Source organism: Phycodurus eques, chromosome 13, assembly GCF_024500275.1.
Source record: "Phycodurus eques isolate BA_2022a chromosome 13, UOR_Pequ_1.1, whole genome shotgun sequence".
Lineage (NCBI taxonomy): Eukaryota > Metazoa > Chordata > Actinopteri > Syngnathiformes > Syngnathidae > Phycodurus > Phycodurus eques.
This window is the reverse complement of record NC_084537.1, coordinates 19,729,819-19,755,239: the sequence shown is the minus strand read 5'-3', so window position 1 is coordinate 19,755,239 and position 25,421 is coordinate 19,729,819. Positions and strand designations below refer to the sequence as shown.

The 25,421-nt window shown below is 39.4% G+C and overlaps 1 protein-coding gene across 8 annotated transcripts in view; it reads right to left on the bottom strand.

The window, feature by feature from the left end:
• The window catches only part of LOC133411475 (RNA-binding Raly-like protein), a 46,323-nt gene that overhangs the window by 9,395 nt on the left and 11,507 nt on the right, over nt 1–25,421 (bottom strand). For 5 of the 8 annotated variants that reach the window (XM_061693913.1, XM_061693914.1, XM_061693909.1 and 2 more), the window contains exon 2: nt 16,278–16,555. In XM_061693913.1, coding sequence (XP_061549897.1) covers nt 16,278–16,533 — 256 coding nt within the window. In that variant the 5' untranslated portion in view covers nt 16,534–16,555. Of the gene's footprint in view, nt 1–16,277; nt 16,556–23,896; nt 23,951–25,421 lie in introns of those variants that run through there. The other 3 variants (XM_061693915.1, XM_061693916.1, XM_061693911.1) reach the window with 2 other exon arrangements.

Sequence of the window (25,421 nt, the reverse complement as noted above, 5' to 3'; positions counted from 1 at the left end):
TAGATTAAAAAATAAATTAAGATTTGAAAAAATAGATAAGTAAATAATTGTGGAGAAAAATAAAAAACAGGGATTACGACAAATAATAATACAAATAGAGTATAAAGATTGAAAATTGTTAAATGAAAATGTTTAGAAAAAAACAAATATATTAATATATACAGATACAAGTGCTAAATAAAAATCTAAATGTTTGTGATTTTTTTTTAAACAGTCAACTAAAATACAAACATTAGGAAATAATACAAACAAGTTAGACCAAAGAAACTTATGAAAATACACAATAATACAAAAACATACGGACAAAACATTTGAAAAAAATTATTAAATATTTGGGAGTCAAAAACATAAGACAGTTTGTTTTAAAATTAATGTGAAATTAATGTGTTAGATAAAAACTTTGGACCTTGTAAGTTCAGAATTCCCAGCCGTCTCGAATGCAACGTGAACTCTGCTTCACAACAACTAAAAAGTCCTCTCTTTCAATTGAAACAACATGCTGTTTAGTCGCCATGGTTTTTCCTTTGTCGTAGTCTTTTCTTCCCACCTCCCAGATGGCCTAAAGCAGTCGGTGGGATGTTGGGGGAGGATGAGGATGAGGAGGAGGAGGAGGAGAGGTTGCATGTGGCTCTCAGGTGAACTGGGACAGCTGTATCCTTGTAATTAGGCTGCAGGAAGACGTGAGGGATGGCTCTCATAACAAACGGCGCTTTCCTGTGTCCGCCCCACCGCACGAGTCATAAACGCATTCCGGAATGAAACACCTCACTGTGGCCCACCTGATTAATTGCAGTCATTTTGTTGGGAAAAAAATTACACCAAAGTGTCTACTTGTTGACCTGAGCGTTCGTTAAAATTTAAAGCAGAAAAAAATTTAAAGCAAAAAAAAAAAAAAAAAAAAAAAAAAAAAAAAAAAAAAAATGTTTCCTCTCGCTCAAGTCATTATGGGCAGAGCACAAGAACACTCAGACATACTAAGCCACACAATGAGAAATACTCTTCACTGGTCAGTCGATGTCACTCATGGTGACTGACCAATGAAAAGTGACTGATGCAATGTGTCATGATTGCGGGTCATGATTTAATTGAGACTGATCAATGAAGAGTGACCAAATGACCAAGCACTGACATCCAGACTGACCAAAGATGGGTTATGGGCATAATCATGTATACTACAGACTAGACTTTTCACCGATTTTATCGGGCTGATCGGTATCGATCGATATTTAGCATTTTATGCTGATCGGCTTGAACGTCATAATTGGCCGATCCGATCCGCAAAAGACATTTACTCCGCGTCGCTGCGTGCACAGTATATTGGAATCCAAAAGCTAGTTTATTTTTAGCCTTGTCGCGTGTCTTTTGATGTCGTACTGTAAATATATGACGGCCAATTAAGTTATTTAAAAAATAAAATAAAATAATAATAAATAAATAAAAAACATGTCGGTAGTGTGGAAAAGACAACACTACAGACGCACATCAGACTACAAGACAAATTTGCTCTTTCACGATTGCACTGTCAGACTACTGCAATAAAATTGTGTATTCCGATACCACCGCATCCCGTTTTTACGATCATTGGGCTTTATCTTGTCAACTCTAATGCAACCGGATACACTCGTTACCGTGGCGACGACGACAAGAGTGGATCGCGTCGACTTTGTATTACAAGGACAAAATGGGGGAAAACGTGTGTTGGTGGTCGCCGGTGCTCAGGACTGGAGAGGACGTTCGTTTAAGGCTTGCTTGAGGTATGTTCAGGTACTTTTAATACGATACGGCTCGCAAGCAGGCAATAAAATGTTATGTAGCCTAGCAAGCTAGTGGTAGCAAGAAGTAAACGTGCCGCTGTTCTGTCGAATCATGCTCTAAAGTTTCAGTGTGGATGAAGTAATTTAATTACAAATAAAGTAATTTAATTACACTTATGTTAGCACCCATAATTTCTGTCATGTAATGTTGGTTTGACCTGACTGATTAGAATACACGATCTGACTAGAGCAGTGATTTCCAACCTTTATGGAGCCAAAGATCATATTTTAGAATTTAAAAATCTCACGGCACACCAACAAACACAAATGTCACAAAGTGGATACATTAATTACTGTATTTACTTCCTGCCATCTAATAGAAGACCATTCATTTGTTCTGTCACTATGCCTCACTGTCATAAATAGAGGGACAAAGATACATTATTTATTGTAAATATATATTTTTTTGCAGCAATTAAGTACACAAGTATATACAGTAAATGAACAGGTCATTTAAATAGACACGTTCCTCCATCTTGGATTGGATCGGTGATCGGTTATTGTTTTTTTTAAACTCGCTGATCGGTGAACGGCCCCAAAAGTCCTGATCGTGTAAAGCCTACTGCAGACATATGGATATACATAGGAACAGTCAGTTTCTCAGTAAACTGCAGTATATTAGTCATTTTCCCCAGAAAAAGGAGAATAATGAAAGAAAGAAAGAAAGAAAGAAAGAAAGAAAGAAAGAAAACAATATGCCTGTATTGTTATATCATCCGTCTACATGTGCTGCTCAACCATTTGTGTTCAAATATCCGTTGCTTAAAAGGTTTATAGCATCACAACACCAATTCTATTCGTTTGCTCTTCTATGGCGTTTCCGATTGTGGGCTAGCATTAAGGTTATGTGGTTGTTATAAATACAGAACGTGCTATTCTCTTTATTTAGTGTTTAGTTTGAAGCCTCTTTTATGAAAAAAAAAAATTTGCAAAACTGCTGCTTGTTCTGAAGTGAGTTGAGTTGCGTTCACTGCCACCATATGGCACCTGTATCTCAAAATTCAAGTCAAAGCACAAAACTCATCTGGACAACGGCTTGAAAAACACTTTAGTCTGGTCCCCACTATATCCATTTTTAAAAAATATCTTTTTCTGTAACTCCTCTATAAGATTGCTTTAGATGAGTCCAGGTGATTGTACTTCACTGAGTGTTCACAGGGCAGTGATGTATGACACCACATGAAAGCGAGACTACATGACGTTAATCCCCAAAGCTAATCTTTTGTCAGGGAAAGTCAGAACAAAGTCAGCGTTGGCTGTGACGGGTGTTCCTCAGAGTGGGTGAGCGCTGCGCATTTGATGATGCGATCACGCACGGCACTTGCGCCAATACAAATGCGCTTCTAAGAAGCATCATCCTACAACACAGCGCTCCGGAGAGTTCAATCTACGCCGTGTTCTCCGTGCCTTGTAAATCTGACAGGCCAGACTTCAGTAATCCCCAATCTTGTCTCAAGGGCACACGCAACGTTTTTCTTTTTTATAAGGCCAGAGAGCAAATTTCCTCTCGGAAGGACGGGATGACAAAGCCGACAGTTTCGATGAGTGATTCTGGCTACATGCTTGAGAACTCATTTAAAATGGGACCAACAAATTACTTGCACACAACACTGTGGATTGTCAGGTATCCACTGGAATGCTAATCACCTTTAAAGACATATAACTAGATCACATGCTCACCATTGGTCAGTTTACATGTCAATCACAATTTGCACACTAGCGGTTTATCGCTCAGTCAGCATTGTTTCGAACCACGTTAGTCATTACAAGGGCTACGAACGAATCATTGGTGACTCAGTACTGCATTCAAGTGGGCCGGGAAAAAAAACTAATCCCGAGGCAGAAAACTTTGGATTTGAATCACAACGAATCAAAGAATAACACAGTACTTACTTTATTCTGACAAGAGCTGCAATGCTGCCACGCTGCATTTACTAATTCAAATACTACTTAAAACACTCGACCTGTGGCCATGTTACAGTGCGGGATCCTGGTTAAAGTAAGCCCATTTTAAACTAAAAACACAAACTTTTCTGTACGGAGTCACAGTAGCTAAAACACCTCAGTCAAAACGTGCCAGAGTCCTCTCTTACCGGTTCGTTTTCAAATGATCAATTTGGATTTTTCCATTTGTTGGACTATTATTTCGGAATAGTACAAGGAATAACGATTTGATTGTGATTCGCTAGTCATTCGCTACTGTCAATACGAATAGCGAATGGGCTTTTAGGGGGCGGGTCTGAGCGCTCGTCATTACCTGCAACACCAGTGACTTGTCGTTTAAGTCACTCATTCATCATTGGTCGGTCTTTATGTCCATCATAACAAGCAACCACAGCAAGTTACTTGCATTTTGTTGGTCAGTCTACATGTCAGTCACTTCCGACAACACTAATTATTGGTCAATTAAGTCACTCAGTCGTCGTTGGTCGGTCTATATGTCAATCGTTACCCTCAACACCAGCAATTGGTTGCTAATGTCACTTACCTTAATTTCTCGTGTCTAATGCGCACCCATGTATAATATGCACCCCCAAAGTTGATCTTGAAATTCTGGAAAACCATTCTACCCATGTATAATGCATTTTTACAATGCATGATTTTGCTTCTACCCATATGATCCAAACATGAATTACCATCTGTATTTTGGTAGTTTTTTTTCCAAGTATTATTCTGAAGTTAAGCACTTAATTTGAACACGTAATACTTTATTTTTATTTACTTGCTCTTATTTTGAAATTCACAGGCCTACTTGTATTCCGTAAATGAGAAAAAACACAGTTGTGCTCATATGTTTGATTACCCAGGCAGACTTTATAAGATGGGTACAATTCTTTAAAGAAAATATGAAGGGCCAGTAATGGGATTCAAATTAAACGGTCAAACATTTCAGAAAAGCATTATCATTAAACAAAACATAACCATAAAGAAATTAATGATGGCTGTTGTTCAGTCATCAGCCGTATTTTAAAAAAACAATTATTTCACAAATTCTGCCAGGGTATGTCAACTTATGAGCACAACTGTACATATATGCAGTCATATGTACCCCTGTCATATAGGAATGAATGTGTAGGCTACACCTTTCTCATAACCTCTAGGTGGCGGTGGCATATTGGAATGAAAGTGTACAGCTTTTTCATAACCTCTAGATGGCGGCATACATTTATAAAATGTGAACGCTATTTTCATTTGGCCCTATAGCTATGCATAATGTGCACTATTGACTTTTGACAAAAAAAAATTTGGGGGGGGAAATGTGCATTATACACGAGAAATTACGGTACCTTTCGTTGGTCTGTCTGCATGTCAGTCATCACCTGTGCAATCTGTGGTTTATCTCAATTATCTTTGGTCTATCTTAACTTCAGTAACTACACACAACACCAATGAGTGATTCCAGCTAAATGCCTGGAAGGGAAAAAAAAAAGAGGAGGAAAAAGGACGAACAACTTAGGCGTGCACAACATTGTGGCGTGACCACGTCACGCGTCTACTGGAACATTCATCACTGTTGAAGGCTGTAAAATGTCCATTCCCATCAAGTCCAGTGTGAGGATGCCGAGGCAGGGAACACCTTGTATCGAATAATCTTCGCTATGTTCAAAAGGTGTGGATTAATCAGCACCTCGTCCTTCCTTAATGAATTCTCTGTACTTTACTCTCGAGCCCCCGTGAGGAAAATGGCCACTTTGGCAGCCCGTAAATTTCGTCCTGAGCTCCTAATGTGATTATTTTTTATGAGATAGGCCCAAGTATGGTAATTTGAAGGGATAAATACATCATGAGCGCAGTGCCACACTACAGGTTTACCGTTTCATTTGGATAAAAGCTGATGGGGCAACATTTTCATGATAATTCATTCTTCTACGGCCTTTTAAGCAAGCAAAAGAGACAAAAAAGCCCTCAGTATACGACTCAGATACAAAGAGTTGCCGTTTATGTGTCAACTAATTTGAAGACAAAAATTGAGCTTTAAAAAAGTACAATTTACAACTTTTAAGAAAAATTTCAGGCCATTTCAATCAACTCTAAAGAGCTCTAATTCACTAAATATGGGCTCAATATGTCCTAAATGGTGCCTTACCCGACTTATGAGGTTTTTGAGATACGAGCAGTTGATTGGCCGATTGTTTTGCTTTGACTTACGGGAGACCTTTTGACATAGGAGCACTGTATGGTGGCAGTGAACTCAACTCACTTCACAACAAGCAGCAATTTGACAGATAGTGGTAAATAGTACATGGTAATGGTATTTTAAATATTTTCATATATAATATTTCATATATTACAAACTACTACAGACGGACAAAAATAGATACAAATAAAGGTTTTTTTGTTGTTTATTTTTTGGTTTGTTGTTGTATGTTTGTGAAAAGAATATATGTTTTGAATATTTGACTAAAACAAAATTATTAGGAAATACTACAAATAAGGATGAACCCCTTTTATATTTTAATGCATGCTACCACCTGACAGTCTGTTTTGTATTATTATTGAGAGCAAAATGAACTGTTGACTTCAATTATATTTTTCCACACAATGGAACAATGTGGCATTTTTTAAGGACCTTTAAGCAGTGTGTTTTTTATTTTTTTTATTTTAGAGATTAAGTGATAGGATAATTAAGGCAACACACTTTCAACCAGCTCACAATGGAAATGTGCTGGAAACGTTCTTCCTCTTACATCTTGGCATGTCATTTATGATATATACGCAGCACCTAAGTGCAACACTTAGCATATGCTCATCAATCTGTGCGCAAACAATCGTGCCTGCTGCCACTGTGCTGAAAATTATCTGTCTGGAATCCATCCCAGAAGACACACGGCAACCTGCTCCATGCAAAACTTGCCACTCGATCTTTGCTAGTGCTGCTGGTCAACACATTTTCACATGGAAATCATGCAGATTGAATAAAGCAAGTTTCTAGTGCTAGGTGATATGGGCTATAAAGAAAATCTCACATTTTTTGTCAATAAAATCCAAAACCAATTTTCCATTCAGTCGAAAAAGCAAATGACAATGACATTGTTCCCAAAAGTTTTGTTTTTTTGGTTTGTTTTCACCTTTTAGGATTTGGTTCATTCTTCCCGATACCAAACAAGCTTTGAAACGCTTGTTCCAACCCCAAAAAATTCTTCACCGATCATGTGAAAACAAATGGTTCCTTTCGGAAAGTGCCCCTTTTGTCAAAACATGTACTGCATGTAAACGTGATCCTAAATAAATTAACATTTTAAATGTTCAACAATTTATACAATTTGAACTACAGAAGCTGCTAGGAAATGTATTTTAAAAACACTTGCAGGCAAATTAATTTGAACTGATCTGTAAATTTGAATAATCGGTCTGCTCCAATGAGATAGGCAAGGTCGAAATTTGCCAATGTCTCACGTGACCTTGAGTAGGTCTACGGTTTGATTTATGAGTTTCTCATGCTACTTTAAAGGCGTATTTTTTCCATTAATTTCTTTGTTGTATCCGAAGTATACAACAATGCAGGTAGTTTGCGGCAAGGGTTAGCAGCAACTTTTCGCAATTGTTTACCCTTTTGTTCAGACTGCGCCATCTATTGGAATAAGTGTCGCAAAACAAGCCAACGAAAGCGTCGTGAGATCTGAGGTTTGTTTTCCAAGTGTTTTTGCGACTTAAAGGGCATTTTTTTTCCGAAACTTTTTTGGTAAAGTGTGAGGCTCATATTAACTAGCCAACTGTAGAGCTCGTTGAACTGAGTCCTCGTGAGCTACTCCCTATGTTGAGATTTGCCTTGAGTCTCATTAGTTTTGAGGTTTTATTTCTGGGTTTTGGATTTAAAGGCATGTTTTTAGGCATCGTTTTAGTTGTTATCCAAAGTGTATAATACAGCTATTTTGCGCCCAACGTTGGCTGATAATGTGCTCGCTGAACTGAAATCCGATAATGTACCCCAAGGTCGAACTTTGCTAACGTCTTGTGAGACTTCAGGTTTGATTTCTCAGTTTTGTCATATTTTTTCCCATCATTTTAGTCGTTATCCAAAGTGTACAACAATACGACCAGTTTGTGGCAAGTGTTAGCAACTAATGTTAGCGCTTGTTGACCTGACCTGCAGCAAGGTATGCTAAGGTCGAAATTTGGCAAAGTTTTGTGAGATTCCAGCTTTGAGTTCTGAGTTTTATGCTATTTAAATTTTCTTCCGTTAATATCCAAACGATACAACAATCCAGCTAATTTGCAGCTAGTGGTAATGTGTTGTGTTTTTCCCAATCCCACCACGAATAGCAAATGTTCCAATGCATCCTCCTGAGTCAGATGTTATTACATATTCATAATTCCAATTATTGCACATACCATCTGAGAGCCGTCTTATGCAAGCCGACTCCTCACAGAGCAATTGAGAGGCGAGTGCACCACACTCAATAGGCATATCATTTTCCACTACCGAGTAATCACTGCGGACTGCTTTAAAGCTGCATAAAACCTGCCATCAAGTCCAAAAGACAAAGAAAAACCTCCATCAATTTATTAAAAATAAGGGAGATATTGATATTGTGCAGAGAGAGAGAGAAAAACAGTCCAATTTCATACTGGAAATAAGACTATGAATTATCTAGAAGTGGAGGATGATAAACGACAACAATTTAGCCTAACAGGCATCCTTTAGTTGTTTAGGAAAATGTCCAAATATTTTTAGTTATAGTTTTATTTTTCATGTAACACTTATATATACAACTTTACATGTATCATGATCTATTTAAAGTATTTTAAACAATAAAAATATGTTGAATTACATCATGTTCAACATCTCCAATATGAAGAAGTGAGTAATATTGGTTTATTTTAATTTTATTAAGAATGTTCGTGATTGGGTGACAAAAGAAACCCCCCGAAATATTTTTTAATTAGGAATAAAATAATAATATAAACATTTACATTGTCTAATTAAGTCACTGTGCCTATTAAAGGGTATCGACAGGTTTAAGGAAGCCAAATGTTTTTTTCTTTTGGGGGGGGGGGGGGGGGGGGGGTAAAAAAAAAAAATATTAAAAAACAATTCTAGAATTAAAAAAATAAACTAGAGTACAATAAAGAAAGGAATTTGGATCTACATGTACCGTAAACGTCCATCAAAAGAGTTACATCCCAATGATACATTAAACTCAAGGCGATACCATTTTTGATCCGTACTATCACAAACACACAAAATTCCAACTAGATGCATAAAAAAGCTGATACCTAATCTTTTTGAGAGACTACGAATCCAATGCATGTTCCCCCTTATTGGGATATACTGTCATGACTTAAACATTGACGGAGCATTTAAGTGCATTGGTCAGCATTGGAAATGTACTGTAGGAATGTAATATACTGTAGTGTGCTCAATTTGCATGCAAAAGACATACATATCCTCGCATGTCCAGTAGTAACTGCTAGAGAATCAATTTGAAAGACTATTGCCAAACACATTTTCACCCAACACTGACTACCAAAAGCACATATTGTATAGTATGTATACTCACATCTCTGAACGCGGCGGCGCCTGCCTTTGTACATGTCAGGAACGGACGAAAAAGATGCAAAAAGATGCAAGATCAACTTTACCTCTTATTTACCTCTTCTTCCTCACCTCTCCTTCGCCCCCAAAACAGCCTGCGTGTGTGCTTCAAGCTCCAGACTCATAGCCGAGCCGCTTCGGACCGTACCATTTGTCAAAGCTTCCTCGGGGGTGGAGGAATTTTTTTGGGGGGTGGTGACGGTCATTCATTTCTATGGGAAACGTGCTTTCAGTTTTTTCTTTTCTTTTTTTCTTTTCTTATGCCTACCTAACGTGACAGAAAACGTGGAATTCATATGAATCCAGTGAAGTCAAAACGTCAGTGATCTTGTTGTTACTATTAGACGCATGGTTAACGTGATAGCCAGGCTAACTTATGCTAGCGTCGCACATTAGCCTACAAGCAGATCTTTAACTAAACCACTGAATAAAAACAACTCTAACCTCTCACTTTTTCAAATACTTGAGATTTTAAGCACATTCAAAGTGAGAAAAGGACTTTTGATAAGTACATTTACTGTCAGATACTTTCACACTTTTACTCAAGTAATATTCTACAAAGTGGCTTGAACTTCTACCAGTTATATTGTGTTGAGATACCTGTATTTTTACTCGAGTATCGCTGTTTTGCATACTTATGTGGTATTTAAATAATACGAAAAATAATGCATACCACTTACATAGCGCTATTCAAAGCACTCAAAAACAGTGCACAATTGCACACATCGATTATTTACGCCACAGTCTCACCCCCTAGTTGTAGTAAGCTATGCACTTGTGTTGCCACATCTGCCCAGTCTGATGGAAGCGCGGCTGCCATTCTGCACCTACGACCCCTCCGACCAGCAACAAACCTCCAACCGCATTCATTCATTCTTAGGCAACGTGCGTTAAGTGTCTTGCCCAGGGACACGACGACGAAAGGTCAGGTGGGCGTACAAACCGGCGACCCTCTGGTTTCATGGTGCACACTTCCCCTCTGCGTCATGCCGCCCCAGTAATTGTAAGGCCAACTAGTGACTAACTGAGGCGCGGCGTCTATTCTAGGGTATTTACAGTTGTCATTTTAACACCACTTTGAGCATGTTAATTTACAACACTTTGAACATTTAAGGCCTTCCCTTCGCAACATGTGATCACGAAGGAGTGGGTAATGGAGATTCGAACGTTTGCCATTTCTTCTGTTATATTTTTGCCGTGGGTTACGTTATAGGAGCGTCATCACCAAATAGTCAGGCGGTGTGTTGGTTGGCAAAAAGTGATATCGTATTCTTCCTATTCAATCTATATATTTTTCATGTTGGGCGCAAAATGAAACAACTAATGAGTAATCTCACTTTCGTTCTCAACTTGCATCTCACTCTTAAATACTTGATGCCTATAATACATTTGGTGATATTTTACCTCTTATAGATGTCAATCAAATACATGTAGCCTAAATCATCACCTCCGGTCTGGCTGGATTTGAGTCCCATATGTACAGCTAACTCGTGGCATCAGCTCTTTATTATTATTATTCGTCTCTTTGATGTGAGGCGTTAATGAGTTCAAGTGGATGTACGCAGTGACTAAGTGAGTCACTGTGTCTGTTTAAGGGTATCTAGGGGGTCAAGGAAGTCGATAAGGCATTTTTAAGACCTCTTTAGACTTAATTTAAGACCTGCCGTATAAATGGGCCTGATAATATAGCACTCTGTTAACAAATGTAGCAATGTTGTTTCGTGTCTTTGGCATTTTTAGGACATTTTAAACGGCAGATTTAAGGACTGTCACATTTATGAGTAGTTAATTGAATACTCTGTTGATTAAAAATTTGCAGATACCCTGTATTAGAGGGGAGGCCACTATTTAATGTAGAATGTCTACGATAAAATGAGTCAGTTTGAACACTCTTGTAAAATTCATGCATCTTCGCGACGAGAAACGAGCAGTGACCTCCCTCAGTGAAAATGTGCACTTTGATCCGCTTCTAAATGGAATGTCGCTCGTTTTTTTGTTTCGCCCTTCATCCGTCTCGTCTCTTTCAATGAATTGAAAGCGTTGAACACTTGACAGACATACAGTTTGACAGCTGTTGCTGCCTTGGGGGCCACAGGAGATGAAGCCACTTTGGTACTGTATAATTAATGCGTCTCATTATCATCACATGGGTTTTGCGGCTATCAAGCAACCCCCCCCCCCCCCCACACACACACACGTTTTTGGCTTGGTTTCTTAAGGCAAATAAGCGATAATAACAGGAGAGAAAAATAATGTGCTCATAATTAAAACATTTGCAGCTGAAAAATGAACTCCTAACCCCCCCCCCCCCCCACTAGCGCCATCTAGTGTTCACAGAGCTGGGAAAATACAAAAAAAAATGTTTGGGAGAGATAAATTTATCAGCTTATTGATTAAACTAGAAATGCAAAATATATACTATTATATGAAAAATAAGTACATTTGTTCAATTCATAAAAAAGCATGCAGAGAAGACTAAAAGAAAAAAATATATAATGTACTCTAAAGGAAATAGTGTAAAAATATATATAAATCAAATATTTTTTTGTATATACAAATATACAAATATACAAAATAATACAAATATGTATTATATAAAATAAAACAAAATATAAAACATGAAATATGAGAAATATAAGATAAAATTTAAATAACCAATAAGATAAAACAAATAGAACATAAAATATAATAATAGAGGGGGCACTGAAGGTTCATGGCCTAGGGTACATTTTTTCTACGGCAAATTGCAACATTTATTTTTCAACATAGTCCTCTTTTAACTTTACACACTTATTCCAGCGGTCGTTGAGTTTATGGATCCCCTCTCCATAGAAGCTTGAGTCCTCTACGTCATCAATGACATCATCATCTGTGGCGAAATGTTGACCGCTGAGCTCTTTTGATCACCTTGGGGAATACATAGTAATCTAAAGAAACCAAATCAGGTCAGTATGGCGGATGTTCAAAGTTGGACATGTACTTGGTTTTTAGAAACTGCAGTGGCGTGTTTCATCCACAAAGAGGCACTGCAGGACTATTACACAGTACATGCATGATTCAGCACTACACAAACGGACACATACTGAGTCAGCAGTCGCCATCCGACTGGATTGGACATCAGCTCGTCGGAAGTGAATTAGCGTAACACACAATATACACACGTAATATGTCAGTGTGATCTTGATGTGACCTCGTCAACTTCCTCCAGGCCTGTGAGTCATCAGCACAAGAGGAAAGCGTAACCCCTCGACAGCGTAGCCTAACGTGAACTTCATGTTTTAAAGACACAGTTCACAAGTTCATGTTGAGAGAGGCGACCCGTTCAAACCTGCGGTGCTACACTCACACTTTCTGTGCATTCTTAATACTAGTCTATGCTATACTGTATAGACAGTGTGGGACAAAAGGAGGTACTGTGTACACTTTTGAAACTAACGTATTAAAGGGAGGAAGGAAAGAAAGAAGGAAGGACAGATGAATGGAAGGATAGACAAAGAGTCGCTGTAAGGAAGGAAATAAGGAAAGGATGGGAGGAAGGAAGGAAGGAAATGATGAAAGGAAAGAGGTGTAAGGTAGGGAGGGAAGAAGAATAGCTGGAAGGAAGGAAAGATGGAAAGAGGGAAGGGATATGAAACCGAGGAAGCAAGGAAGGAAAGAAATAAGGATGAGTAGAAGGAAGGAAAGAAGGATAAAAGGAAAGAAGAAAGGGCGGTAGAAGTAAGGAGGTTGGAAGGAGGGTTGAAGGAAGTATATAGAAAAGATGCACAAAGGAAAGGAAGGAAAAAAATAGATCAGATCCGGGTTATACAAGGGTTTTGTCAGCTCACTCTTTGATTGATTGCATCATTCACCTTTGAAAAAGAGTTTGGGAAGATGACATGACACGGGCGCTTGCTTTTGTGAAGTTTAAGGCTTTTTGTACGGTGGTGGTGGCGTCATCAGACTACGGCGGAATGGCGCCACGTTACTACCATTATTATCAATGACACCGTATTCATTTAGTGATTGAACATAATTTTAGGGTGCTTGTTGTGTTGATTTGAGTGTGCAACAGTGTATGAAAGCATCACAAGGTATAATACCAAATTGAACAAAGCAGTGTTTGGAAACTCAAGCAAGATGTTTTTTTTAATTCCTCAAAAGTTGTCATTTTGGAGGTGGGAGGATTCTGCCCAACAGTGACAATCCATAAAATATGAGTAAATACTGCCGCATGATGGTATAGTACATTCCTTTGTCCACACCATCTATGCAGCTAATTGTCGCTAATGTCAAACCAAGACGTGGCTGCGTATTGACTTTGGTGATGAAAAATGGCCGTTCCCAGGGCAATTAATTATTTACCGATTGCTCCAAAACCGATTGGTATTATTGGAAATGACTGCCAGTTTCATTATTTTTAGCAGAAAAATAGATAAGAGAAGTTGTTAGTTCAATGAAGGTTTTACGATGGCCACTATTTGACTCTAGCACACATTATTTGGATTTCAATTTTTTTCCTATGTGGGATTTATTTTCCTCAATATGAACAAAAAAATTGTCATTGTTGAATCTTCGTTTTGAACCTAACCAAATTCCACAGTGTCTGTTTTAACACACGATTCCCCCTTCATTTTACTCTTGACAGACTGCTACACATTTTACTCTCTTATTATCTTCTTTACTTTACTTTGCAGAGACAAGTTAATAATGATCTTTTAATACAGAAGTGGGCAAAAAAGACACAGCGGGGTGAGTAATTGTGACAGTGCAGCCTAAAAGCTCAATTAAAAAATCATATGCTCAGTTGCTTTAACGGCACACAGCTCCTAACCTTGTACAGCAAAAGAAGTAAAAGGAGCCGCCACCTTCTCTGAGGGGAAAATTAAATTTTTCTACTCTCTCACACACACACACACACACACACACACACATGCGTGCGAGGGTTCAAGGGCACCTCAGCAGTGAGATGGCACCTGTCCAGCAACCAGCACTCATTCATTCATTTTCCACACCACTTATCCTCACTAAGGTCGCAGGCGTGCTGGAGCCTATCCTAGCTGACTCTCGGGGAGAGGCGGGGTACACCCTGAACTGATCGCCAGCCAATCGCAGGGCACATATAAACATATAAACATTCACACTCACATTCACACCTACGAACAATTTAGAGTCTTCAATTAACCTACCATGCATGTTTTTGAGATGTGGGAGGAAACCGGAGAAAACCCACGCAGACATGGGGACAACATGCAAACTCCACACAGGCGAAGCTGGATTTGTCGTCCACCGTGCCACGCAACCAGCACTAATTTCCATATTTTGGTGCACAGTGGGAATGAAGCAGGCCACACAAGTCTTGGTAATTTTAACTCCTTGAGGGCTACAAAAGGGCTGAACAATTTCAGTACAGTGGATATAAAAAGTCTACACGCACTTGTTAAATGCCGGGTTTTTGTGATATAAAAAACACCAAGATTATGTCAAAACTTCCCCCCCCCCCTTTAATGTGACCTATAGTCTGTACAACTCCAAAAAAGTAAAATAAATCCTTTCAAGACAGGAAGTGAAAAGACTTCGATACTTAACCTGCATATGTTGGTACTGAGAGTATGGTATAAATTTGGTGTGCTAAATGCTAAACGGTTAGCGATCGCGATTCGCATTAGCGCACTAGCAATTAGCATTTGTATGTGACTTAAACATTGAGTGTATTAAAGGTTTTACAATGTCGATGGAAAGGGTGTTTTCACCCCTGTTGTCAATGGGATTGGTCCCTAATGTACATGACAAACACACACACACACACACACACACACACACTTCCCCTCAGTCCAATTAAGTGAACACTACTCACTGCAGAAAGAAGTTCATTTGTATTCAACGAGAGGAAGGGCAAAGACTATAGACGAGCCGATGAACAAATCAATAAGTAATATTGAGAGGATTTAAAGGGAGGGATCCATAGACGCACAGACGTGCACCAGCTCGCCCTGACTTTCGCTTTCTTCTTCGGTCTGCTTTATATTCCTATTTGCGAGACATTCAAGGTCACAAAGACTGCAAACAACAACAAAAAATGTGTCAAAAAAATTAAATAAGGGTACAAATCCTGAAATATGTAGATGCTAACTGTCAAGTGTTTTACACTTTTGGAATAATTGGTAATCGACCCTTCCTGCTTGTTGCAGGTTTTTTCCTACATATAAAATTTGGAGGCAGCCTGGAATTAGACGGAGTCCAAAAACCTCTGATCGTCATCAAAACTGTTATTTTGCACTAAATTGGGTTTTCATATAGCGCCAAATCACAACAGAAGTTATCTCAAGGTGCTTTACACATTGAGCAGGCCAAGAACCACACTCCTCATACATTATATATATTGTACTGTATGTACAGTATATGAGAAAACTAACTGAACCCCACATAAGCAAGCATTTGACGACAGGTAAGGAAAATTTCGCTCCAAGGGAAAAAACCTTGAACAGAACGCAGACTCTGTGGGACGACAAATTGGCTGGGGAGGTTGGGTTGAGATGGAGAGACAGAGTAGAGGGATAGAGGATAGGCTGGGAAGAGAACGAAAACAAGATAGAGGGGCTGAGCGACTGGGGGAGGGACGACAGAACAACGGGCATAACTACAGCCATACCGTGTCATTTATAATTGAAATTGCGCTATTAAGTCAACGGGCGGTGCTGTAGCAGGAACAGTCCTGGGTAATATGTTACTTAAGACAGATAATGTAAGTATGTCACAGAAAGAGGGGCAGTTCAGAATGGTTCAACGTTGGCCTCAATTTGAGCCAGAAAATTATAATTGCATTAGGCTTGGTACACACATTTTATATTCTTTTGCCCCTATAATTTATTAAAATCCAAATGGAGCCGATTTATCGAGGGGTACTTTGTATGAATACCGACACTGTAACATGAAATCAACGTTACCTAACGACTGTCCTGCAATGACTCTGTTGTTCTCGCCCCCCACGGCCGCCCGGGCGTTCCTCTCGCTGGAATACTGGACGAAAGCGTAACCCTTGTGTACGGAGCAGCCCACGATCTTGCCGTACTTGGCGAAGATGGCCTCGATGTCGGCCTTGCTCACCACCGCCGTGTTGAGGTTGCCGATGAAGACACGTGAGTTGAGTGAGCGCGGGTCATTCTTGTTAGTCACGTTGCTGGTCTGGCTCTTGCCAGTCATCCTAGACCTGCCGCAGTGCCTGCTGGGAAAACACAAAGGAGACTGTTATTGCTGATAATGCAATATACAGTAGTGGTAATATAAACATGGAAACACATAACATTGTGGGGCAACCGTGTCAGAGTCTACTGGAACACAGCGCCACATAATGTAATATGATATTTAATGTTGGTGTGTAATGTGGTAAGTGTCCACATTTTAATTAATCGGAGCAACTGTTTATGTGCATTGGTAGGTACTGCTGTTTTTGTTAGCACGCAACACTGTGGAACAAACACGTCCGACTCAATTGCATTTGGAACCAAACAACGGAAGATCATCTTTATCCTCATTTACTACATACGGGGTCTCCGTTGTCGTATTTCACGCTTCGTAATGCGCCACACGTTTTCAATGGGAGACAGGTCTGGACTGCAGGCTGGCCATTCTCGTACCCGCACTCTTTTACTACGAAGCCACCCTGTTGTAACATGTGCAGAATGTGGTTTGGCATTGTCTTGCTGAAATAAGAAGGGGCGTCCATGAAAAAGACGTTGCTTGGATGGCAGCATATGTTTCTCCAAAACCTGTATGTACCTTTCAGCATTGCCTTCACAGATTTGTAGGTTACCTATGTCATTGGCACTAACACCGCCCCATACTATCACAGATGCTGGCTTTTGAACTTTGCGTCCATAACAGTCCGGATGGTTCTTTTCCCCTTTGGCCCGGAGGACACGACATGGACAATTTCCCAAAACTATTTGAAATGTTGACTCGTCGGATCACAGAACACTTTTCAACTTTGTATCAGTCCATTTTAGATAAGCTCGGGCCCAGAGAAACCGGCGGCGTTTCTGGGTGTTGTTGATAAATGGCTTTTGCTTTGCATAGTAGAGTTTCAAGCTGCACTTACGGATGTAGTGTCGAACTGTATTTACTGACATTGGTTTTCTGAAGTGTTCCTGAGCCCATGTGGTGATATCCTTTACACATTGATGTCGGTTTTTTTGATGCAGTCCCGCCTGAGGGATCGAAGGTCACGGGCATTCAATGTTGGTTTTCGGCCTTGCCGCTTACATGCAGTGATTTCTCCAGATTCTCTGAACCTTTTGAAGATATTATGGACCGTAGATGATGAAATCCTTATATTCCTTGCAATTGTACGTTGAGGAACATTGTCCTTAAACTGTTCGACTATTTTCTCACGCACTTGTTCACAAAGAGGTGAACCTCGCCCCATCTTTGCTTGTGAATGACTAAGCAATTTAGGGAAGCTCATTTTCTACTCAATCATGGCACCCACCTGTTCCCACTTAGCCTGTTCACCTGTGGGATGTTCCAAACAGGTGTTGGATGAGCATTCCTCAATTTTCTCAGTCTTATTTGCCACCTGTCCCAGCTTTTTTGGAACGTGTTGCAGCCATAAAATTCTAAGTTAATGATTATTTGCTAAAAGTTTGAACATTAAATATCTTGTCTTTGTAGTATATTCAATGAAATATAGGTTGAACATGATTTGCAAATCATTGTATTCTGTTTTTATTTATGTTTAACACAACGTCCCAACTTCATTGGAATTGGGGTTGTAAATACTGTGCCTATTTGCCATTAGATGGTGCCGAAGCACAACTTTTATATTAGACAGTGCTTCGTCCCCATCTTGCAGCATGTTGGGGCATTTCAGGTGGGCAGAAAAACAGTAGATCGGCGACTGTTGTCAGTGGGTAACAGAGGATGGGTTTAAAAAAATGAATTTGCAACTAGGTAGGAGAACATTGTGCTTTAGAGATTCACACACATCTCTAAATGCTAAGCCTCACGTTTGGAAACAGCACATTTTCACAGTTGTTGCACGCCTTTATATAGTTATGCTTCCCCCATGAGATGTGAACTGCCTTGGTTAAAAAATAAATAAATATATATATATATGTATTGGCACATTTAACAGGTTTTCCTGCAGGTGCACGTCAGTCAGACAAATCACCTGCACTGCGCCTTGCAGCAGCTAATGCTTTTTTTCTTGTTAACAGTGCTCCATTGTATGTTTACATCCTGCCTGCAGCACGAGGTGTTTGTTCCCATCATGCCGCACGCCGCCAAGGGGCTCAGCAGGTCTGATTGTGACATGAGAGAAGAAGAAGTTTTGGGGGTCTCACAGAGTTTATACCCACATTCAAGCATCATTAATATTCACGGTGAAGAACATATGAGCATTTCGTAATTGGCAGCAAAAGGACAATGATGACAATATGCGCCATTCACTTATCATTCAACTCCTGTATGAACGTCCATCTTTCCATAGAACTATAACAACAACAGAAAAATACTAATTCAACATTCATCCATCTATCGAACCCCATCAATATACCCTTTGAACCATCCATCAATCCATCTTTTGAACCATAAATCCATCTATCCTTCCATTATTCCATCTATCTATCAACAGGATTTATCACTCACCTACTGTATTCTTCCATTATCCCATACATGTATTCTGCCATTTATCCATCTATCCATCACACCATCCTCCATGAATCTATCCTTACAGCCAACTATCATCCTAACATTCATCCATCCTTCTTGTCACGTTTGGGGTTTGTTCGAAGGTGAGGAAGGCAAGGCAAGAACATGGAGGACCCAAGTGCAGGGAAGCAGGGAGGCAACGGGGTAGTGCAGGACTATATAAAAAATTATATTTAATTCCAAACACAAAGGAAAACAAGTATCATGAAAAAGTCTAAATGCTAAATTAACAGAGTCCAAAATCTAAACACAAAGTAACAAAGAAACACTTGAGTAAACCCAAAACAAGAAACAAGACATGACTGATGAAATAACTGAGCGACAACTGGCGACTATGACATGGCACAGACAGAGACAATGACACCTGACAATGACATACTGCAAAGACATGTGACAACGACAATGAACCGACAAGAATTGAAAGAAACCGGGGAACTGAATACAAAAAGATTGACGAGACAACGAGGAACACCTGGGCAAGACACGAGTGGCGGGAGAGAGCTGATTGGTCGACACAAGGTAGACAAGAACAGGTGGACACAACAACCAAATGAGCACACGACAAACATGGAACACAGGAAAACATGGAACAAAACTAAACAACCCAAACCAAAACACAGACCATGACACTTCTATTCATTCACCCATCCATTATTTCATTCATCGATCAATCTATCATTTGAACCATCCCGCAGATATCCTTCAATCCATCCATCTATCCTTTCATCTATCCATCCATCCTTCGAAAATCGATCCATCCATCGTTCTTCCATCCTTTGTACCATCTACCCATTTATCCATCCATCCATCCATCCTTCCATTCATCAATCCACCAATCCATCTCTATCCACCAATCTATCAACTATCATGCATAGATCCATCCATCAGTCTATCCTTCAGACAATCTTTTCAGCAGTTTTGATTGTCCGTTGCAGTCGGAGCTTGTCCTTTTTTGTAGCCCCACCAAACCAGACTGTGATGCAAGAACACAGGACTGATTCGATGACCGCTGTGTAGAACTGCCTCATCAGCTCCTGTGGCAGGCCATGCTTCCTCAGAAGCCGCAGGAAGTACAACCCCAATTCCAATGTTGTTGCGATGTTGTGTGAAACATAAATACAAAAAGAATACAATGATTTCCAAATCATGTTCGACCTATATTTAATTGAATACACTACAAAGACAAGATATTTAATGTTCAAACTGATAAACCTTATTGTTTTTAGCAAATAATCATAAACGTAGAATATTATGGCTGCAACACATTCCAAAAAAGCTGGGACAGGGTCATGTGTACCACTGTGTTGCATCACCTTTTCTTTTAGCAACATTCAATCAACGTTTGGGAACTGAGGACACTAATTGTTGAAGCTTTGTAGGTGGAATTCTTGATGTACACCTTCAGCTCTTCAATAGTCCGGGATCTCTGTTGTCATATGTTAAGCTTCATAATGCGCCACCCATTTTCAATGAGAGACAAGTCTGGACTGCAGGCAGGCCAGACCTGCACTCTTTTACTACGAAGCCACGCTGTTGTAACACATGCAGAATGTGGTTTGGCATTGTCTTGCTGGAATAAGCAGGGGCGTCCATGAAAAAGCCGTTGCTCGGATGGCAGCATATGTTTCTCCAAAACCTGTATGTACCTTTCAGCATTAATGGTGCCTTCACAGATGTGTAAGTTACCCATGCCATTGGCACTAACACCGCCCCATACCATCACAGATGCTGTCTTTTGAACTTTGCATCCATTAACAGTCCAGATGGTTCTTTTCCTCTTTGTTCCGGAGGACACGACGTCCACAATTTCCAAACACAATTTGAAATGTGGACTCGTCGGACCACAGAACACTTTTCCACTTTGCATCAGTCCATCTTAGATGAGCTCGGGCACAGAGAAGCTGGCGGCGTTTCTGGGTGTTGTTGATGAATGGCTTTTGCTGTGCATAGTTGAGTTTCAAGTTGCACTTACGGATGTAGCGCTGAACTGTATTGACTGACATTGGTTTTCTGAAGTGTTCCTGTGCCCATACACATTGATGTCGGTTTTTTGATGCAGTGCCGCCTGAGGGATCACAGGTCACGGGTATTTAATGTTGGTTTTTGGCCTTGCCGCTTCCATGCATTGATTTCTCCAGATTCTCTGAACCTTTTGATGATATTATGGACCGTAGATGATGAAATCCCTAAATTCCTTGCAATTGTACGTTGAGGAACATTGTCCTTAAACTGTTCGACTATTTTCTCACACACTTGTTCACAAAGAGGTGAACCTCGCCCCATATTTGTTTGTGAATGACTGAGCAATTCAGGGAAGATCCTTTTCTACCCAATCGTGGCACCCACCTGTTCCCAATTAGCCTGTTCACCTGTGGGATGTTCCATGTTTTGATGAGTCTTTTTTTCAGTCTTTTTTGCCACCTGTCCCAGCTTTTCTGGAATGTGTTGCAGCCATAAAATTCCAAGTTATTTGCTAAAAACAATAATGTTTATCAGTTTGAACATTAAATATCTTGTCTTTGTAGTATATTTAATTAAATATAGGTTGAAAATTATTTGCAAATCATTGTATTCTGTTTTTATTTATGTTTAACACAACGTTCCAACTTCATTGGAATTGGGGTTGTACTATCCATCAACCCTTTTGTCCAGCCAACTATCCATCCAGAACTTAAAAGTCAGCAGATGCAAATGCAAGTAGCCCAAAGTAAGTAACGTGTAACGTCTTGTGAGCAACAATGTATATATTGACAATAACAGCACGAAGGACCGGTAAAGTGGCTGCGCAAAGGGTTCTCGATGTGATTTCCAAAAGAAATGCAAGTCAGCTCAACCTGCCAATGATTTATTTATCCCGATAAACACCGGAGGTCTCTGGATTGAAATGTAAGAACGGTAGAAGGATGAAAGATGTGATACCTATAGGTAAGAAGAATATATTTCCCAGTGGAGCATGCAGAATGAACAGATTCTATTTCAACCTGGCAATATTCTCTACAGTAGATTTCCCTTCAGGATATCACACATTCTTACATTGAAACCAAATCACACGCACACAATGAAGGACAACTGCAGCTTTGTGGAGCTGGTTGACCCTACAAGTCTGACAAAGCCTGCAGTTGCGAGCGGCGAGGTCATTAGACGGTTGATTATGCAAGCATGAGCACATTTAAGCAGACCTAATTGGACAAAACTGGGAGTCGCTGAATTGAAGCCCATACTGAGCACAAAGGGGGTTACAGAGAAGGCCTCTGCTCATTAATTAGCAGCTGAAAAGAAGGAAATGTGAAAAAATGTACAGTCCACGTTTGTATGCTAATTAGAATTGTTAATGCTTTTGTACGGGTCATTTTTTTTATTGAATATATCACTTTTTGTAATTTCTTTAGAACAAACTTGGCAAATTCATTTCAGAAGATTAATGTGAACGCACTACGGACATCAAGAATGATTGGAAAGCAACACTTTAAGGGATCGTGAGCAAACCAAAACAAAAGGCCAGAGCAAGAACACGTCATCCATCCATCCATCCATCCATCCATCCATCGTGGTACATATATCAGCTACCCCACTATATATCCATCCAATCCAACTACCTTCAATCCAGGTACGATACATTCATCCACCTTACATTCATCTTTCAACGAGAGTGCAAAGGGTGGAGAAAAACTCCATATTTTATTCTATGTTCACTTCCTGTTGGTGTAGCCGTCCTTCCTGTGGCTGTGCTTGCTCTCACTCCCATTTATTTCCCTGCAGCGTTCCAATCTTCTCATCCTCCCGAAAACATTCGATCTCTATCCTCTGCCTGCTCTCCACCACCACCAACAACAGCAGCAGGAGTAGCATCAAGAGCCTGAGGCGGAGTTGAGTGTTATTTTCTCTTTAATCATCCTACAAATGCTGCTTTATTCATCGCAAATTCCATCTGTTCTAACAGGCTTTGCTTGCCTTTAAATACACGCCCTGCTTTGGCATAAAATTAAAGTCAAAACATCTGATCTTTGTCCCGTGTGTTCACACCGTGTGGGCTTATGAGACATTTACAAGGCATCTAACGCGTCTTTCAACTCGGCAAACCTTTTCACTAGCTTAAAAATATATTATTGCAAGCTACACTCGCCAGCAACTTCAATAGGTACATTTCGTATTTGATGCGATTCAATACATGAGTTGAGTCAAGAAAATCTGACCTGGATGATTCTGACTTTGAAGTAAAGTTTTTATTTACCCAGCCAATCACACGGCACACTATTCACACTCACATTCCCAACTCGGGAAAATTTAGCGAAGCATGTTTTTGGAATAGGCGGTACGGTGGACTACTGGTTAGAGCGTCAGCCTCACAGTTCTGAGGACCGGGGTTCAATCCCCTGTCCTGCCTGTGTGGAGTTTGCATGTTCTCCCCGTGCCTGCGTGGGTTTTCTCCGAGCACTCCGGTTTCCTCCCACATCCCAAAAACATGCATTAATTGGAGACTCTAAATTGCCCGTAGGTGTGAATGTGAGTGCGAAAGGTTGTTTGTTTGTATGTGCCCAGCGATTGGCTGGCAACCAGTTCGGGGTGTACCCCGCCTCCTGCCCGATGACAGCTGGGATAGGCTCCAGCACGCCCTCGGCGACCCTAGTGAGGAGAAGCGGCTCAGAAAATGGATGGATGGCTGGATGTTTTTGGAATGTGTGAGGAAGCTGGAGTACCCTGAGAAAACCCACAATGAGAGGGAAAAAAATATATATTTTACAAGTCGAAAAAAAGAGTACAATGGTAATTGTTCAATATTTTGTTTGATTTGTAATGTAATTTGCTGCGTCAAAACAAATCTGGCAGAATCTTAACATATTTCTGTGTGCATGTGTACCTAATGAAGAGTCTGCGTGCAGTTAAACCCTTTCTCTCCATTTGTTGACCGCTCTCGTTGATGTGCCTTCAAATAATGGCAGTAAAGAAGTTCCTACTGCTTCAAGCTCATTGAAAGAAAATAAGGAAAAACACATCAAAAGAAAATCCTTTGCCATAGTCATAAGGAAAAACTCATCAAAAGCAAATCCTTTGCCATAGTCTCTGAGATCCTCACAGCTTATTTAAGAAGAAAGAAAAACAAGTATGCTGCTTACAGTTACTGCTGGCAACTGTGGCAGTAAACATCCCAGCCAGCAAAGGTGGGAGAAGGGAGTCATGCTGGCGTGTTTAAAATATACTCCAGTGTCAGAGTAGCAAAAAATCGTCTACATGGCAAAGTTGAAAGGCTGACATTTGTTACCATCTTCTGAATGCCAGAAGAGATGAGGTGTCCAAGCTGGTCCACCAATATTGGTATTGGTATAGCATAGGTGGTCCTCAATGAAAAAGGATACGCATTTTTAAATATAGCCAATATAAATGGCACAGGTTCTATTAAAAGTGTTGGTTTAGTGATACGAAGAAAGACATCTGGGTCCAGATCTGGACCAGAGTGCCCCTATTGAGTACCCCTGGTTTAGCCACACAAAATGAAAAAATATATGAATAAATAAATAAATTCATCTGTCGAAAAAAGTTGAATTATGGCAATTTACAAGAAAATAAAATCCTGTTATTGTATGATGATAAAATATAAGTATTGTACATAGAAAGTTTTAATTTTAAAGGGGAGAAAGTGGTCATTTTCTGAAATTAAATTATAACTATCAAGTGGACAAGTCATCATTTTAAAAAGAAAGGTACACATTTTTATTTTTTTAATTTTAAAAAAAAAAGGTAAAATTTTTTTTACCTTTTAAAATATGAGAATAAAATTGTACTTAAAAAAAAGGTAATATTATGACAGTAACATTTTCATATTGAGCAGAAAAAGTAAAATACTACATCACCATTTTATCAGGAAAACCCCAATAGTTTAACCAGTCGAAATATTATAAGTATAAAAAGGTAATTTTACAAGATTAAACTGGCAATGTAAAACATTCTACAAAAAAAGTCCAGTCCAAAACTGTTCCCATTTGCAGAGAATAAAGTGAAAACATTATGTGAACTCTTTTAAGGGAAAAAAAATAATACAAATTTTACAAGACAAAATATGACAATTTTATAAGATTAATTATTAATATTTTTAAATTATACATTAAAGTGTTATAATAAATTAATATTAAATATTTTCAAGAAGTTTCAATTGTAGCCCCCCAAAATATTAAACAAACAAAAAAATTTGTAACAATTCAAAATATGGCAAGAATAGAAAGGTAATTTGACAGGGAAAAAATTTAAAAATATATATATATTTTGACAAAACACACATTTACATTTAAGAAGTGAAGTAGTCCACCTTTTCAGGACCCCTGCCACAGACACCAAAAACGGTTTTCTGATGTTGCCATGACAACAACGGAGATACTACTCTCCTTAAT